This window comes from Takifugu flavidus, chromosome 13 (assembly GCF_003711565.1).
Source record: "Takifugu flavidus isolate HTHZ2018 chromosome 13, ASM371156v2, whole genome shotgun sequence".
In the NCBI taxonomy this organism is placed as follows: domain Eukaryota; kingdom Metazoa; phylum Chordata; class Actinopteri; order Tetraodontiformes; family Tetraodontidae; genus Takifugu; species Takifugu flavidus.
In genome coordinates, this window is record NC_079532.1 from 5182883 (window position 1) to 5199097 (window position 16215).

Below are 16215 nucleotides of genomic sequence, written 5' to 3' on the forward strand. Positions count from 1 at the left end.
GATAAACGTGTGCTGTACATACTTGTATTAAAAGAGGCGGGATGTGGACACCTGGAGAATATAGCGCCCCCAAGTGTTGTCAACAGGAATATCTACCATTAGAGATGTGGTTTAAACAAAGTGGAATATTAGCATATTTGCACAAACTGGTGATAATTCTGAGCATTTCAGATACTTTGGTACATACAACTCAAATTAAAGTGTGGTATTAACGTGTGGTTTAATGGGGGAAAAAAACTCACTCAGCATTTAAACAAAACATGAAACCTTTATTTTAGATTTCATATATTTTTATAAAAACTGACAGTTGGTTGCACCTTGGAATGCTCATTAGTGATGGACCCAGTGTCATGTTAGGGTTATGTTTGTAGACGTTGGCCACAGATGTGAATAACCAAAAGCCGTTTTCTCACCAATGACCCCACCCCTCCCCCCAAAAGTCCCGGTTTCTACATCAACTCCACATACAGAACTTATTCCTTGGGAATGGCAAATGGCTTTTCCACCTCGATCACACCACATTCATAAATTACGACGTCCTTCAGAGGCCTGTCGCGGCTATCCGTCTTCGTTTTCTCAATCTTCTTCACCACTTCCTGAAATTTTAAAGAATGATTGTAAGTATTTGTTGATTGTACAGTGAAGTCATATGGTCATCAGGAAAATCAGGGATGTAACGCCTCTTAAAAAGGCTAAACAAGCTACAAATGGCAAACAGAAAGTTAAAGATGGGATCGTCAACCGAACTGTGCAACAGCGTTATATTCTTCGTTTTATGCTAATTTACGTCTAAAAGCAGTTAATTAACATTCTTGCAATAATAATTCATCTACCAAATACATGATCTGGTTCTCAGGTAGGTTTCTGTATTTAGCTCCAGCTAATTCAGGCTAATATGTTTACATGTAGCGCCTCACTGTTACATCATTCTGTTGTATATACACTTTCTCCATCCAGATGATTCTGGACATATGGGACAACTTAACGGGCGCTGTAACATCTGGACATACGAATCTCTTTACTAATTGTGTAAATAAACATGTTCCTTGCTGCGGCTATTGGAAGGTTCATGTTTTAGCACCCACCATCCCCTCCAGAACTTTTCCGAAGACAACATGTTTGCCGTCCAGCCACGGAGTACCGACAGTAGTGATGAAGAACTGGGAACCGTTAGTGTCCTTGCCAGCATTGGCCATGCTGAGCCAGCCGGGGCCGTAATGCTTCAACTTGAAGTTCTCATCGGGGAAACGGTCGCCATAGATGCTCTTTCCTAAATTCAAGGAGAAAAAGGGTTATTATTTTCAGTCAGCGTTCTGTGACCCACAGCTACTCCGCCTTTAGAATCCTGTACTAGATTTAATCAGGTAGGTTCTTAAGCTGACCTCCGGTTCCATCTCCTTTGGTGAAGTCTCCACCCTGGATCATGAAGTCTGAGATGACTCTGTGGAATTTGCTTCCCTTGTAACCAAATCCTTTCTGTGGAAAATGAACAAACATGGGAGAATCAGGATATGGCTCCAGGAACATATTTAAAGTGCAGATTTATGGCTGGGTGATTTACTGTATAGTAACAACGTCAAACATAATGGTGCTCCTTTCACCTTCAGCCACTCATCTTCCTCACCTCTCCTTTTGCCAGGGACGCAAAGTTGTCAACTGTTTTGGGGACAGTTTTCCCAAACACTCCGATGACGATTCTTCCGATTTCTTCTTCTCCAATCTTCATGTCAAAGTACACCTAAAGGGCAAATTAATCCAAAGTAGTGAAAATCTGCATTTTGTGCTTTCACAAAATGTAAAATAGAGACCGAGAGAACGAACTGACGCAGCACGTGATCGTGACCTGCAACAGTTCAGTCAGCACCCAACATGACCTCCCCTCACAGTAATGCTGAAAATCTTTCAAGTGCGCTTTAAAATAACAATAAATCTTAATCATAATTTGCCCCATCACGACTCAATCACTGGGCTCACATATGCGCGTTTGGAGGGGCAGACTTGGTCCCTCTCGATTAATACATGGATTCTGATATCATTTCACCCACCACACACACACACACACACACACACACACACACACACACACACACACACACACACACCATCTTCAGCTGCAGACGTGGACAAATTCGAGGAAGTCACATAAGAAACAACATCGCCTATAGTCTCAACAAGCTGCAACCATGGAAATATTCTGAAGAAAGATTTAGACATCGATGTGCACGTTTGTTGGGCTTATTTTTGTTTCAATTCATGCCATCTAGCGTTAAGGTTCGTCTGTCTGGCAGCGCTGCAGCGGTAAATGCCATAACAGGCCTGGAAAACAAATCTGAGCCCGTTTTGAGCGCCTTTTGGGAGGATTATAAGTGTCTGAAATGACCAAATCATCCAGGTTCGTGTCAGCAAATCGCTTGCTAATATTAGCATTCGAGCAATCGAGCTCGCAGATCCCTGCATGCCTCGTTTAAAGGTTTGTGACGTGGCTTTACGGTCTTAAGCTAGTTAGCTGTGACTTTGTCCAGCAATCACTGCCACATTAGCCACGGGGCTAGCGCCTACCTTGGCCGTTACTTTGGGGCCTCTCTTCTTCTCCTCCGCAGTGGAGCCATTTGGAAACGCGAGGAAGATCAGTGATCCTACAATGACCGTTACGGCTACAAGCACCTTCATTCTTCTGCCGAAGAGTCTAAGCATCAACGAGAAAAACGGGCGCCCGGAGACGACCTGGCAGACGTGCTAACTTTATACGAGCCAGAGGAACGGAGGAGATATCCGGGGTGGAGGTTCAGCGGCCACCGTAGGGGCGGGGTTTCAACGCGTCCGACAGACGCACAGGGTTCTGATTGGCTGCACGGTTGCGACGTGTAGCCAATCAGACGCAGACGCGTAACAACGTTTCCAAACTTGGGGGACCAAAATTTGCGGTTCGTCATGTGTGCAGGGCGTGATGAGGCTAAAATCTGTAGCGATATAAAACATATCTCAAAATTTAGTTTATTCTTCATTTGAGTATGGCATACATGGCTATGGCTACCCAAGGGAAAAAGATGTTGTCTTGGCAGTCGATTTTAAATCTTTAAAAGCAGAATAAGCAACGGAAAATCATAAATGAGAGCATTTCTTTCTGTTTGTGACATTATGTTGAAGCATACTCATGGAATTTAGACTCAAGCTAGTGGCTGATCATCAGAAACCACCACACTTTGATGTGGACATGTGAGTGTCCAGACAAAGAAGTTTTTTTTAAATTATTTTAACTTTGTCCAAAGTGGAAAATTATAATTTGTGAATGTACAAGAAGTTAAAAAATATATACTGAGCATGAAGCATATTTATATTATAAAGGAAGGTTTTACATTTTCAGTGGAGAGATCTACTTATAAGTAAGGCTTAGACAGTTTTATTAAACGTTAAAGCTTAGGACTAATGCAAGACCAGCTAAACAGGGTCATTATATTAAAATATCATTCTAAAAGAAAAGTCAAATAAGTCAGATAATTGGAAGACAAATATTGAGCAAGAATGTTTTAGGATTGATGGTTGTCCTACAGATGAACTGTGCACACAGTTGATATCCAGCCTTCTTCATATTGTTCATATTTAACCAGAAACACACTTTTAATATCCAAACACACACTGGAGCTATTACCAGTACAGATGGGTTCATCAGAAGGAAATAAGGTAATCAAATGTTTCAAACATCAGTCAATCTACATATTTATTTAATATCCAATCATCTCAAAAGATTTTGGTTTATTAAATTATCGGAGCCAAAAAAAGGAAAACATATTTCAGCCAAGTCGATGACAGCTTTAACTGACAATTCCTCTCGTTGTTCTAGGTCAAACACGAATGAGCCTGCGTGTATCTGTGAATATTTGTTTTATAACTTAGCTATAATCTGATAATAACTCGTTTAGGGGCATTATTATCATATGGCAGCAAAAACGCAAATATTTGACAACTGCAAAACAAATACTGTTTTACAATAAGTGGAAGACCTTAAGAGGCTGCAAATTAACTGTTTCCAGAGGTCAAAATGACATTTTAAGAAAAAAAGATTTCTGTCCATGTTTCCTCAATTTTCTTTGTGATAAATATGTCTGTAGATTACCAATAAATATAGCATTAAACAATTAAGCAGCACAGATGTTCTGGCTTTACTGCCCCCCCCATCACTGACATTCATTTACACAAGATGAGTTTCAGTCTCCATCAAGTTTTAATGACAACGTACAGTATAAGTAAAATGACACTTTGAAGGTTAAAAATTCTAAAGTCACGAGAAAGAAACTGTAAAAAGAGTAACAACACAGATTGTACTTGCTGAAAATAAAGGGTGGGTTTGGAGTTACGATACATTCGCCTTTGCAGGCACCCCCGCCTCGTCCCAGCTAGTGCAAAGATTTAATTCATGGTTCCATGCATCCTCACACTGTTTGCATTAAGATTCCATTATTGCAGGTCCTCGGTGGCCGTGTGAGGTATACCAACACATGTACATCTGCACAGAACAAGTCACACAACGAAGGTCAGAAAAACAACAGAAGACAGAAACTGTGTCTTCAGCGTACCGTGTCATCTGAATCGGGCAGCTTGGAGAAACCACGAGTCATAAACATGTTTATTACACTTTGCAGGAACCTGTAATCAAAAAGTCGCACGAAGAACAGTAACCTTGACAGCATAAGTGACGCTTACTTTAAAGCAGAATCTTAATTTTTCAGGCAGATTAATAATTAAACAGTCAATTTAGGGCAACTTAAAATATAAAATCGTGGGTAACTGTGCATCTGCCACTGTAACAATCTATTGCATCAAAAGTGGAGTTTGTCACGTGTAATAATATAATAATAATCCTTTTATAAATGATATTCGACTACATAATGTTTCTAAATAAACCTCTGCAGTGGGAGTGTTTAGAAGACTCTTATAGGCGTTCTAGAAGTTTTTATCCTTGCATGACAAATATAAAAAAATTCAACAGCACTGGAGGAAAAAACACTTTGCACCAAACTCATGAGATTTCCTGGTTGAGATGTGAATAAAATGCTGCTTTGTTTTTTAAACAATAAGAACTTAATTTTTAACAAGGCACAGCATATTGAAGGTACAAAGGTCAAAGCAATTTGGGTGAGCCAACAGAACGCTTTACAGCTTGAGGGGAATGGCTTTAAGCGGTGGTCTCCTCTCAGCCCAGTCAGACCCTCTATGTCTAAAAGTTGTGTCTCAGTCTGAGGAGTCCCAGGAGGCAGGAGGAGTCATCAGGCAGGATTTTCTTCAGGAAAGAAGACTAAGTAGCTGGTTTCAAGACGTTGGGCGTTTGGGTCGAGTTTGAGTGTATCCAAACGGCCGCAGCTTTAGGTGAATCTACACTTTTCCAGCTGCGTCCCTCAAAGTATCCCAGGTAAGACGTGGAGTCCTCAGAAGGGCGGCTGAGTCTTTAGTTCCGAGTACATCAGCCCTGCTGCGGAGATGGCGTCCCCCAGCCCCACTGTCCGAAGTGGCTGCGTGCAGACCAGCACAGGGGTCATGTGGAAGGTGACGTTGCCTCGGTGCCACGTGGTTACGGGCTCCGCGGGGTTCAGGATCAGCTTCTCACGCGGCTCACTGTGAGAACTGTAGAACTCCAGGGGGGCTTTGAGTTCCACTTTATTGACATCAACGGCCTCGAGGCCGCAGGCCTGACTGCTGGCAACCCGAGCTCCAGCCATCACGGCCGCTGCCTGGTTCCCCCAGTGTCCCTCCACCGTTGCCAGGATGTGATACGCCAGCGTGTGGAAGTGAATGCGAGTCAGGTCGGCTTCAGATGAGGGGTCCCCTCGGCCGTGCTCTTCCAGGACCCAGAGGAGGATGTCACTCACCTGGCCCACGTCGGGAATGCCTTTCCAAGCAGCCAGTTCAGAATGAGGCCCCTCACCAGACTGGGTCAGGAAGAGCAGCTCCTGTTCATTCAGCCCGATGGAAGTGACAATGGGAATAACCTGCTAACAGGAAACAGGGCGGAACACTTTCATTAAGGACGCAAACTCTTAGGAATTTCGGGATTTGACTAGTCGACTCTTCACGCGTACCTCCTGCATGATCCTGTTCATGTATTCTTTATCGGTCATGCTTGCCAGCTCCAGGTGGATGGGAAAATCTTTACGGATGTCGGATACAGCAGAAACAGCCTTCGAAGGCGAAGAATTGTTGTGGTGAGTGCATTGAACTAATTTAATGAGATTGTTGGTGGTTTGTGTGCTCACCTCTTTCAGTCTCCCCTCCCACATCTCCCTGCCCTGCCCCTCCATCATGTGGAAGCCTGACAGCACCACCAGCTCTGGCTGGAACTCATCCAGACTGGCCACAAATGCTTCCAGCGCGCTCATCTCACCATTGGACACGTCGTGAGAGAAGATGAAGCGGTTGGCTTGAGGCGCCTGAGTCGAGGCCCACTGCTCACCTGAAGGGGACGAACACGGTTAACCCGGAGGGACTGTGAGAGCAGCCGCGGTGGCATTGTCTCTTTACCTGCTTTGTACTCCAGAATGAGGTGAAATTCATCCGTCTCCTGGAGCGACTCGGCAGGAACCAAGATCTGCTCGTCCAGCATCTCGTGAAGTTTGGGACCAACAGGCCCACATAACAACACCTGTGGTTAAACCAATACAGTCAGCAATAAGCCATCAATTCACTCGTTATAAACACGGGACTCTGCCTCATTTCTGCTTGTATGGAATAATAAATGCAGCTGCACCATCAGGTCAGGGTAGGTCGCCAGCTTCTGGCCAATGAGGGCAGCGTTTCCTCCAACATACAGCTGTAAAAGTGATAAATGTCATGTTTAAAAGGAACAGAGACACTAACGCTCAACAAGGAGTCTTTATATCTGAGAAGGTCTGGGAGGTAAATTAGTCTTGCCTTCGCACCGGGATACTCTGCTGCCGCACGTGCGATCCTCTGGAAGATCTCCTTGTTGCTGAAAAAGCGTTCAGCAGCTGCTCCGCGTTCCATGTAATGGATGAAGGTTTCCTTCAGGTCCTCTTTGGAGTGTAACACTTCGTGATCCCTGCCAGGGCCTGGATCCACAGCCAGAGCCTGAAGCAGTCCCACTCCTGAGACCACCACATCCACGCAGGCATTCACGCTGATCAGGGGAGGAAAGACAGGAGCTTTACTTACATCTCATACTTCAAAACATATAGCAGAAAAGAGTCGTTACACATAATCCAGGGTGCTACATTTGTAAGTTAAACATACTTTTGTGTTCATAGTGTATAATAACCTCTGCCTGCTCATTTCTGTGTCGTGATTAAGATGTTAATGTAAATACGACAAAGGTCCCCCAAACGGTGCCAAAGTGCTGCAGGACAGATTCTAATGCAGACTTTTAACTTTATATTAATATTTATGCGTCATGTGACAACAAACCTCTAAATTCTTTATTTAATTCTTGAAATCTGCAATGTCACCACTAGGTGCTGCCAAAACTCACACTTTTAAACGACATAATGCCAAAACCTGCCACTCTGGACAATAACTATTTGTGGTGTGCACTTTTTTCAAAGGCAAAATCAAGACAAATGAAGTCCGTTTATCTTTAACTCACCCTACTGCCATTCTGCTCCACTGTCGGTTTGGCAGCGTTATCAGCGTGTCCCAGGCTGCAGAAATGATCCACTCCACTCTGGTTTGGCCGTTCGGGTTTTGAAACGATGACTGAAAGTTCGAAATGCTGACATACTGCAGAATGTTCTGAGGCAGGTTTGGGCTGTCGTGGTAGAAATAGCCCACAGCTAAGGCTAGCAGGGCAGCGGCAGAAGCTTTCCTCCACATGATGTCCCCGCACGCCTACAACAGGAAGAGCAGAAATGTCAGTCGTGCTTCCTATCGTCGCCGTTACTGTCATAAAAATGCTGTGTGTTTCATGGCGACGCTTCAGCTGGATGGCGGAGCGTCAAATTGACGCAGCGGTGAAGAAACAATTGAGTCGACAGGTCAAGCTCTTGATTTACAGGTGAGTCATGAACTCTGGGCAGTGACTGGAAGGACAAGATCGTGGACACAAACGCTTGAAATGAGTTTCCTGGACACTCTCTTAGCCGCTGCTCCTTCACATGGAGGAGTCAACTTGGACCCCTGCTCTTGATGCTCTGTGGACGCCTCCCTAGGGAGGTGTTCCAGCCAGTTCCCCATGGGATGAGACCCCGAGGAAGACCCAGGACGCACTAGTGGAGCTCGGAATAGCTGGGTGGAGGTTGCTGGAGCGAGGGAAGCGTGGACATCTCTGCTTTAAGTTTCATGCATCAATATGTGAAAGACAATGAGCTTATTTTATATTTTGAATATTTCTAAGATCTGCTTGAAGAAGCCATTAGGTCGCACTTAAAACACAAATAACTAACACACCGTCCTCTTATCTCACAATCCTGCCAGTCCTTCAGCTTCTGCGCTTTGTAGGTATTAACCTGCCACACATATTAACCCCAAACTGCAGTCGAGCATCTGACATTTTGCCTTTAAATCTGCGGATCACAATAATAATCTACCCAGCCATAAATATTTAAAGCCATGCAAAACATTTTAAAAATTACCTTTTTGCACATGGGAGAATAAAATGTAAAGTTTCACTTAGACTTACACTACCAACTAATTTCACTGTTTTCAAAGCCTTCAAGATTCACATCCTTCCGCTCTCTTAACTGAAAACAAAAGCAGAACACGGTTCCGTCCTCCAGGACGCGAACATGCACTTTGCTTTTGAATGCAAAAGGTTTTTTTTTTTTGCTAACGGGGAATCCCAATTTGGCTAATATGCTAGCCCACAGAGGCAATGCTATGTATGTTTAGGTAACAGTTTGTCAAGCCTAATCTGGCAGCAGTAAAATCGGATTAGCAAGCAATCTAATTCTGAATAAAGATGGTCTTAAATCCCAATTACACCTTCTGCTAAATGCTGAAAGAACCAAAGCTTCGTAGTTAGCAGGACGTACCGACAATGTCCAGTCTTCAGAGTAAGTCAGTCGGCGAGAGGACGCAGTTTGCTGGCAAACCACAGAGGATTCGGTGTCCCGGGGACAGAAGGTGGAGGGACGTTTGCTGGAGGACTAACCGGGAAATAGACGCCTCAGATTGCCAGGGAAGAGCAGCCGCGGTGCCGGGAGCGGATCTGCTCGAACTGCTGGATCAGCTCGGGAGTCCTGCGCTTACGTGTGACGTCAAGTGTTGTGATTGGCTGTACGGCTTCCAGGTGATGTCAGGAATTATGATTGGCTATACGGTAGCGACCGTTCGTAACCTTGGAAACTTTACGTGGAAGACAATTTTGCGGCAAAAATTAAATATATTTACAGTTATTCGTTATTTTCGTGGGCGTAATACGAACTATTGATGCGCTGAATTATTTTGTCCTTTGAGCCTCTCGATTAAAGGATTTTGGTTTCCTCTTTAGATGATAATGTAACCTTGAAAGTCCACATCTAGCTGGTACTGAATTATTTACCTATATGATATAAGAAACTAAACATATAAATAACCCAAACCTTAGGTTCGTACACGTGACGTCACTTGGAAGCGCAGGACCGCGAGCGGAGGACGAAGCCGGGCGCGGAGTATATTATAGCGAAGCCCCGCCCCCTCGCTTCCGGACCCGCCTTCCTCGGGCTCTGATTGGCTCGAGTTCAGGAAGCTGTTCTCAACTGTAATCTGCAAGTTGAGTTGAATCGCAAACCCGCAGGTGACGTCACCCAGGCCGCACCGCAAGCCATTTTAGCATAAATAGTGGCTGTTTCCGGAACCACTCGTTCCCTATTCACTACTCACTACATGGGGGACATGGATTGAGTGAACTCCGTAGCGCACTCAATTTAAAGTTAGTATTCGGACAACGGTGTCATTTACGGCGCACGTAAAGTGACGTCATGGTTTCGCATAATAATTACAAACCGGTCGCCGGGAAAAGTGGCCAGGTCCATTTAATTATTTCAACCCATCAGAAATACATTCAGCGGTCATTTTATGAAAATGCAATATTTTACCCTATAATTAACTTTATATAATAAAATGAAATATGTCAATAATAATACAATAATAATATACATTGAGATATTGATACATTGAGGGCACTACATAGGGTACAGCGATGCTCACTAGCAATTCGGACACTACTTTAAAATGGCGTCCACACTATTGAGTGCACTATGTAGGGATTCAGAAACAGCCAGTTAAATTTGACAAACCGGAATTAACATGATGGATGTCAATAACCTAGAGCTGATTGGTCAAAAGTACAGTTAGATGTTTGCGAGTCAGGTTTGACCAGTCAAACCAGAAATTCAGATATCACAAATGGCGTTACACATCCTACATTGCGATTACAGACTTCAGGTTTGACTAGGCAAAATGAAAGTTACAAATATCTCAAACTTAACTATGACTGCTGTGCAAGGCATGACTTGAGATGCATCCCATGTGTTTCTCATTGTTATGGCCATTGGATGCACTTGACAGTCAAACAGTCATTTTGTTGCAGAGTAATTTTTATCAAAACAAGATTTCTACAATTACATTTTGATTTGGTGGATTTGGGCTAAAAGCTATCTCCATTTCAAAGAGATATCAACAAAAGCCCTAGAATGTCCAGAACCCGACGATCTGGATTACTATCCGTAACCCATTTAGAGAAATCTACAATACGATTTGGACCAGTTGAAATTCCAACTCAAGATAGCTACACTGTGGCAGGGGAATTAATCAGATTTGAACTCTATTGTGCCAATTTGATGTTAATATAAAAAGATTCTTGTTGTCATAAAATGAGCCATTGAAAATGGTTTGAATGGAATATTAATGGAAGAACCCCCAGGTGTATTTTTAGATGGAATTTCACCTTTTAAAATCAGACATCCAAGTCAAAACGATCCAAGGTAGTTTTCTCTGTCAACTGGACTGGGTTTCTTCTCTTGAAGACGTTTCGCCTTCTATCCAGAAGGCTTCTTCAGTTCTGAAATCGCTGGGGACAGAGCTTAAAAATATAGCCCCTGTGGACCATCTGCATGCTAATGATCTGGGTGGTCACCTGAGAGTCGTTGCAGGGTCGACCCGACCAACGTCCCTGCTAACGACTCTAACCCAGTCCAGTTGACATAGAAAACTACCTTGGATACAATGACCTGGATGATTGAGAATCTACACAGACAAGTCAAAACGATGCTTATTTTGGCCTCAGAACCTTAACCTTTTCAGACCAAAAAGATTAAATTTTTCAGTAGTGAAATCTCAGTTCTACTGAAGTCTTGTGCTTGTTCTGACTTGTCAGTGACACTCTGGAGACAGAACAGCCTGATGGTGCATCCACGCTATAATTAAAGCACATCACACAAATGAAAACATAAGAAAATGCCTGTTTTTATTTAGCCTTTTGTTTCTTAATCATCAGGATACCGACTTCCTTGTAAACACATTTATAAGATAAAAATGATAAAAACTGAGCTAGAAAGACATTTGTCAACACTTGTAAGGTTCTGGAGCAGCTGAGCAGCTCACTCTATTGAAAAGATCCTCAATAGAGGGAGTGTCTGAGCATCAGCTTTGTTGAAAATCCCTCAGATTTTAAACAAAAGCCACCTGAAGGCAACCTGTTTAAGCTCGTTCAAATTTCACACTGCTCATGGAGAGACACTAAAATGGTTTCTCTAATTTGTTCTCTCAAGAATCAGCAGTTGTTAAAAAACTTCTAAAAATCACAGGTCACTTATTGGCTTTTAAAATGCATTTAAAACCAGATTTCCCCTCCTACCACTAAGCATTCTATGAGACAAAATACTACAAAGGGCTTTCTTTACAACAGCCTATTTGATAAAAACCTAATCTCCAGCATTAATAAATAGGAAAGTTCACTTCTAAAGCGGTGATGGGTTCAGGCTCGGTGAAAAGCTGACCCGAACATCCCGGGGATAAAAACCCTGGAGAACGCCATCCACGACCACATCTGGGAGATCTGCACAACACACCCAGTTTAAGACAGGAGGAAATGGGTAATCATTTTCCAGAGTGTGGACTGTTTTTATTTTTACCCTTGGTGCAATCAGACAGGAAAGGATCCCGAAAATACCCCAACACTCGCTGGTGAGGTAACTGAAAACTAAGAAACAAAGAACATTTTAATTTATTAATCACAGATTTAAAACCTGTTTACAACTCAACAAGGTGAAGTAAACTCCTTTTTAGCATTTTCTGATATCAAGAGTGTCCACCAGGGGCGCCCTAACAGATGGTTAATCCTCCCCCTTCCCCCCAGATTGGTACTCACCCCTCATCTTGACTGTCCAAGTCATCAAGTGATCTGAAAATCAGGAGCAAAAATGTAAGGCAGTTGTTACTAAGTGGTACGCCAATGATACTGTTAGGAGACATGCTGATTTATTCTGTTTCCAAACCATAAAAAAATATAGAGAACTCACTCCATGCTGCTAATCCTGTTCCCAGTGTGAAAATGTTTAACGTGCAGGAAATCCAGCAGCACTTGCGGGACGTCTTCATTCTGATAGATGATATCCTGACAAGACGGATGACAGAGAATTTTAAAATAATTAATACTCGGGTGAAGGCTTGGAGCTGCCAGAGTAAAACCTTAAGACAAAGTACAACAGATGGTAGCCATGAAACCTTCTAGAGCTGGTTCTAATTTACAACTTCCTACTCCTCATATTAAGAATCCATCCTTTTGTTCTGCACTGGCAGGGGCTTCAGTTTTATTATTATAAAATTAAGAATCCCTTTTTATGACTTGGCTGGCATTACGTAACCAGATATAGTTGACCTTAGGTGGCACAGCCTTAAGGGCATCGGTGGCCATTTTCTATATCCTACTGGGTCAGAACTTTTATTCATTCATTGTGAATTAATTCAGGCTGCTCCTTTAACGAGGATGAACCTCCCTGCAGGCAGTGACACAACCTTAAAAATATTGATGTTCCAAGATCAGCCAGGCATAGCAAATATGTGCACCCCTGTAGAAAGATACCGATTATAAAGATGGGATCTAGTTCCATGTCATCATACCTGAATGTAGTCCTCCAGCTCCTGCCTCCTCTGCTCCGGAGGTTTGGTCCTCAGGTGGGGGTTCCTTTTGCTGGGGAAATCTGGTGTCTGGATGATCTTCCTGAGCTGAAGGTCACAAAAGAGGTCAAATCCACCGTGAACAGGCAGCAGATATACAGCCAGTCACATCAGGTACAACTTCGTGTTGTGCAGCAGCAACAACCGCAACATAAAGTTCAGGTAAAGTCTCTATTCACTATTTCTCATTCTTCCTGCTCCAAAACGGCGCCACCTTGTGGTGTGATGCAGATTTGTGGATTCGTGGCGGCGGATAAACGCTGGACATTCATTCTAACTGTAAATACGTTCTGTGTACGTACTTTTCTGTGGAGAGCGTGAAATTCGCTGTTTCTTCTCAGCAAAAAATGTTTCCTCTCGTTAAACAGAACTTCAACTCTGAAAAGCTGCAAACCGGAAAGACAAAGATAACAGTTATCATTTATTATCCCATAAACCTCAGTTTACATGTGGCTTTTATAAGGTAAAAATTGGAATCAAATATACAATTGTGATAAATTAAAATACAGATGGCAAAACAGAACGTTACTACTCAAATGTTCTCCTTTCTCCACCAGAGGAAGCTTTTATTAACTTATTTGACTTATTTAGCGTTGAGTCCGTTTCTTTTGTTTTAAAATATTGCTTTACATTTTTAATAACTGCTCAAACCCTTTAAGGTTTCAGTGACCGTGTCCCCGTGATGAGGAACTGAATCTAAACTACAATAAAGCCTTGTCCTGAAACATTGTAAATTAATTTAACAAACTGCATGATTTAATCCACTAACCATGCAGAATAGGTCATGAGTTTCAACTGGTCTGTCCCTTTAACAGGAAAAAGTTATTTCTGTGAAGTTGTTGGCATGAAAAACACTGTTCCCTCAAGTACCACGCTGACGTAAAAAAAGCGTCCGTGGTGCGTTCACGTGCATCGATTTTATTCCCGAGTGGCTCCACATCTGTCAAAGTTCCAGTTCACCGAAGGAGTGAAACGTTTCAGTCTCCAAAACACGCTGGAAAACAGTAAAATCTAATGTCTAATGTTAAATGTATAATCCTCGGTCCATGGGCCATTTTTGTGGCGTAAAATGGGGTCAGTCAGAAATAAGGAATCCAAATAAACCAACCCCAAATTTATTAAAATAAATGGATGACTTAAAAATGTGTATTACCACGAAATAAAGACGTTCTCATCCCACATCCCTGAAATGACCCTACCAGCTCTAATAATCTGATTTATTCTCTTACATTGTCACAGTAACATCTCCACACATGAGCCTCTTCCTCCTGTTGAAACACGCCTGCAAATCTCAGGTCGTGCACGTTAAGAGGAAACGTTCCAAACATTTATGACATGGCTGGTTTTCTGCTCCCAATGCTGGGGAACTAGCTTTTTTAATTCCACCGTGCTTCTTCAGTTTAAAGTAAAATTGCAAATGCACGACGGCACATGTTTCTACTTAAACCACCAGTGAATGAGTCTTCTTCTATTGTATGTGCATGAGCAGGTCCCTGCTGCCGCTGTAGTCAGTTTGGCAGGTTTTGTATTGTGGCTCTGCTGGCAACAAGCCCGAGCTCGGTCTTCTTCCTGCAGGTTACCTGACGCATCTGAGGTTACCTGGCGCACCTGAGGTCGTGCTTCCGCGCAAACACCGAATCAAACCGGATCAAAAGTCTTCACGGGATAAAACAACACGCCACAGGTAAATAAATTGTTCTCGCCTTTTTGTACTTTCCCGACTCATCCACCTTTCGCTCCATCGAAGGTATCGATACTTCGATCATCGGGAAACCTTCGCTGATCAACATCCGACTTCGGGAGCTGATCGGATTCGACTGATCTCCCGCTGAGAGGCGTCTCTTCCCTGGTTTCCGCGCGTCCAGGAACTGATCTATCCGCAACTTCGTGCGTGCGTGTGCGCGTGGGTGTTCTCGGCTCGGTCAGGGCTCCACCTACACACTAATTGAACAAACCCGGTTGGAAATTAAAGGTGCAGCTCAGCATTTAAACAACAGTTCGATAATAAAAACGTAACGCGGATTTGGACGAAATGGCGAGAGGAACAAAAAGAGTCTGGAAACTTTAGTTTAATGTGTAAAGCAAACAACATTGAAATGAGACTTCAGACAACACGGTAACACTTTCAGATCCAGGTTCACTTCCCACGCACACAGTTCTCGCAAAGTCTTTTTTGGTTTAAATTTAGACTGTAAAATATGACTAAGGCCCTGTAGAATTATCAGCAATTAAATATTTAACAAATTACATATTTTGAGGACTTCCAAGGTGATATAATAACGTGTTCACTAACCATGGTTGCAATTTTCCCTTGGCATTGCGTCAAAACATGTGGTTGGCAATTTTCAGTTGAAAAGCAGGAGAGACGTAATGGAAGACAGGAAATATCAAGGTGATGTTTTAGAACTTGAGACAAACAACAGATGTGTTTGATAGTAAATAATAGCAATTTTGCCTGGACAGGTGGAGGGTGGACATACTCTAAAATAATGACAAGACAGGAATGAAACACAACAACAACTAAAACTGGAGGAGGAAAAAACAGTGGAAGAAGCAGGAGAATTGAAGGAGAAGAAAGAACTGCAGAACTAAGATAGATAACGATGAAATCACAGTTAAAGATCATTGAGAAAGACGAACAGATCGGCTGATACAAGCTGACGGCTATGTCGACACCTGGCCCTGTGGAGCAGATCTTAAAGGAAGCAGACAGAAAAGTGCCCTGCGAAGAACCTCCCTGAAGAGATGAAGGAATTACAGGAAGCTTGGAACATTTAGCACACCTCCTCTTTTCAGGAGCTGAACACAGTCAAGAAGAAGAAAAGTCTCTGGAAAAAGGTTGGAGGGTTTAAGAGGAGCAGTTCCTTACTTCTGAATTCACCTGACAAAGTTTCTTTAGACTGTCATCACGTATCAGGAACGTCTGGCCTCGTGTCTGACCTGACTGTGCAGGATTCGTGGCTTCCTCTCCCCACTATTACTCACTGTGTTTGCATTCAGCTAAACCTGCTGAGGCGACCCTGTACGGGAAACGTGGCCTTGTCCGCATCAATCACGGCGGGTTACAAATATAGCCCTGATTTCTCCTACATGGTTGTTTGTTGAGTCAGAGGC

General features: G+C 43.0%; 3 protein-coding genes across 5 annotated transcripts; all 3 read right to left on the reverse strand.

Annotated features, from left to right (window-relative positions):
* Nucleotides 1-248: 248 nt before the first annotated feature.
* Nucleotides 249-2807, reverse strand: ppib (peptidylprolyl isomerase B (cyclophilin B)). Its single transcript, XM_057051640.1, has 5 exons — nt 2560-2807; nt 1625-1738; nt 1383-1476; nt 1086-1270; nt 249-596 (listed from the first exon to the last, which is right to left on the reverse strand). The coding sequence occupies exons 1-5, from the start codon at nt 2692-2694 to the stop codon at nt 474-476; spliced, it is 651 nt and encodes a 216-aa protein (XP_056907620.1). The 5' UTR covers nt 2695-2807; the 3' UTR covers nt 249-473.
* Nucleotides 2808-4199: 1392 nt separating this feature from the next.
* adpgk (ADP-dependent glucokinase) lies at nt 4200-9407 on the reverse strand. 2 transcript variants are annotated; one of them, XM_057051635.1, is made up of 8 exons: nt 8976-9407; nt 7592-7833; nt 6904-7129; nt 6740-6802; nt 6514-6634; nt 6249-6445; nt 6075-6173; nt 4200-5987 (listed from the first exon to the last, which is right to left on the reverse strand). In XM_057051635.1, exons 2-8 carry the CDS (start codon nt 7816-7818, stop codon nt 5424-5426), a joined length of 1497 nt encoding a protein of 498 aa, XP_056907615.1. In that variant the 5' UTR covers nt 7819-7833; nt 8976-9407; the 3' UTR covers nt 4200-5423. The 2 variants fall into 2 exon arrangements, with proteins under 2 accessions (XP_056907615.1, XP_056907616.1); XM_057051636.1 differs by having other exon boundaries at nt 4200-5984; nt 8976-9378.
* Nucleotides 9408-11364: 1957 nt separating this feature from the next.
* Nucleotides 11365-15003, reverse strand: snx22 (sorting nexin 22). Of its 2 annotated transcripts, none has more exons than XM_057051642.1 (7): nt 14805-15003; nt 13404-13487; nt 13045-13149; nt 12444-12538; nt 12293-12325; nt 12057-12124; nt 11365-11980 (listed from the first exon to the last, which is right to left on the reverse strand). In XM_057051642.1, the coding sequence occupies exons 1-7, from the start codon at nt 14889-14891 to the stop codon at nt 11883-11885; spliced, it is 570 nt and encodes a 189-aa protein (XP_056907622.1). In that variant the 5' UTR covers nt 14892-15003; the 3' UTR covers nt 11365-11882. The 2 variants fall into 2 exon arrangements, with proteins under 2 accessions (XP_056907622.1, XP_056907621.1); XM_057051641.1 differs by lacking the exon at nt 14805-15003 and adding an exon at nt 14331-14658.
* Between the last annotated feature and the right edge of the window lie 1212 nt (nt 15004-16215).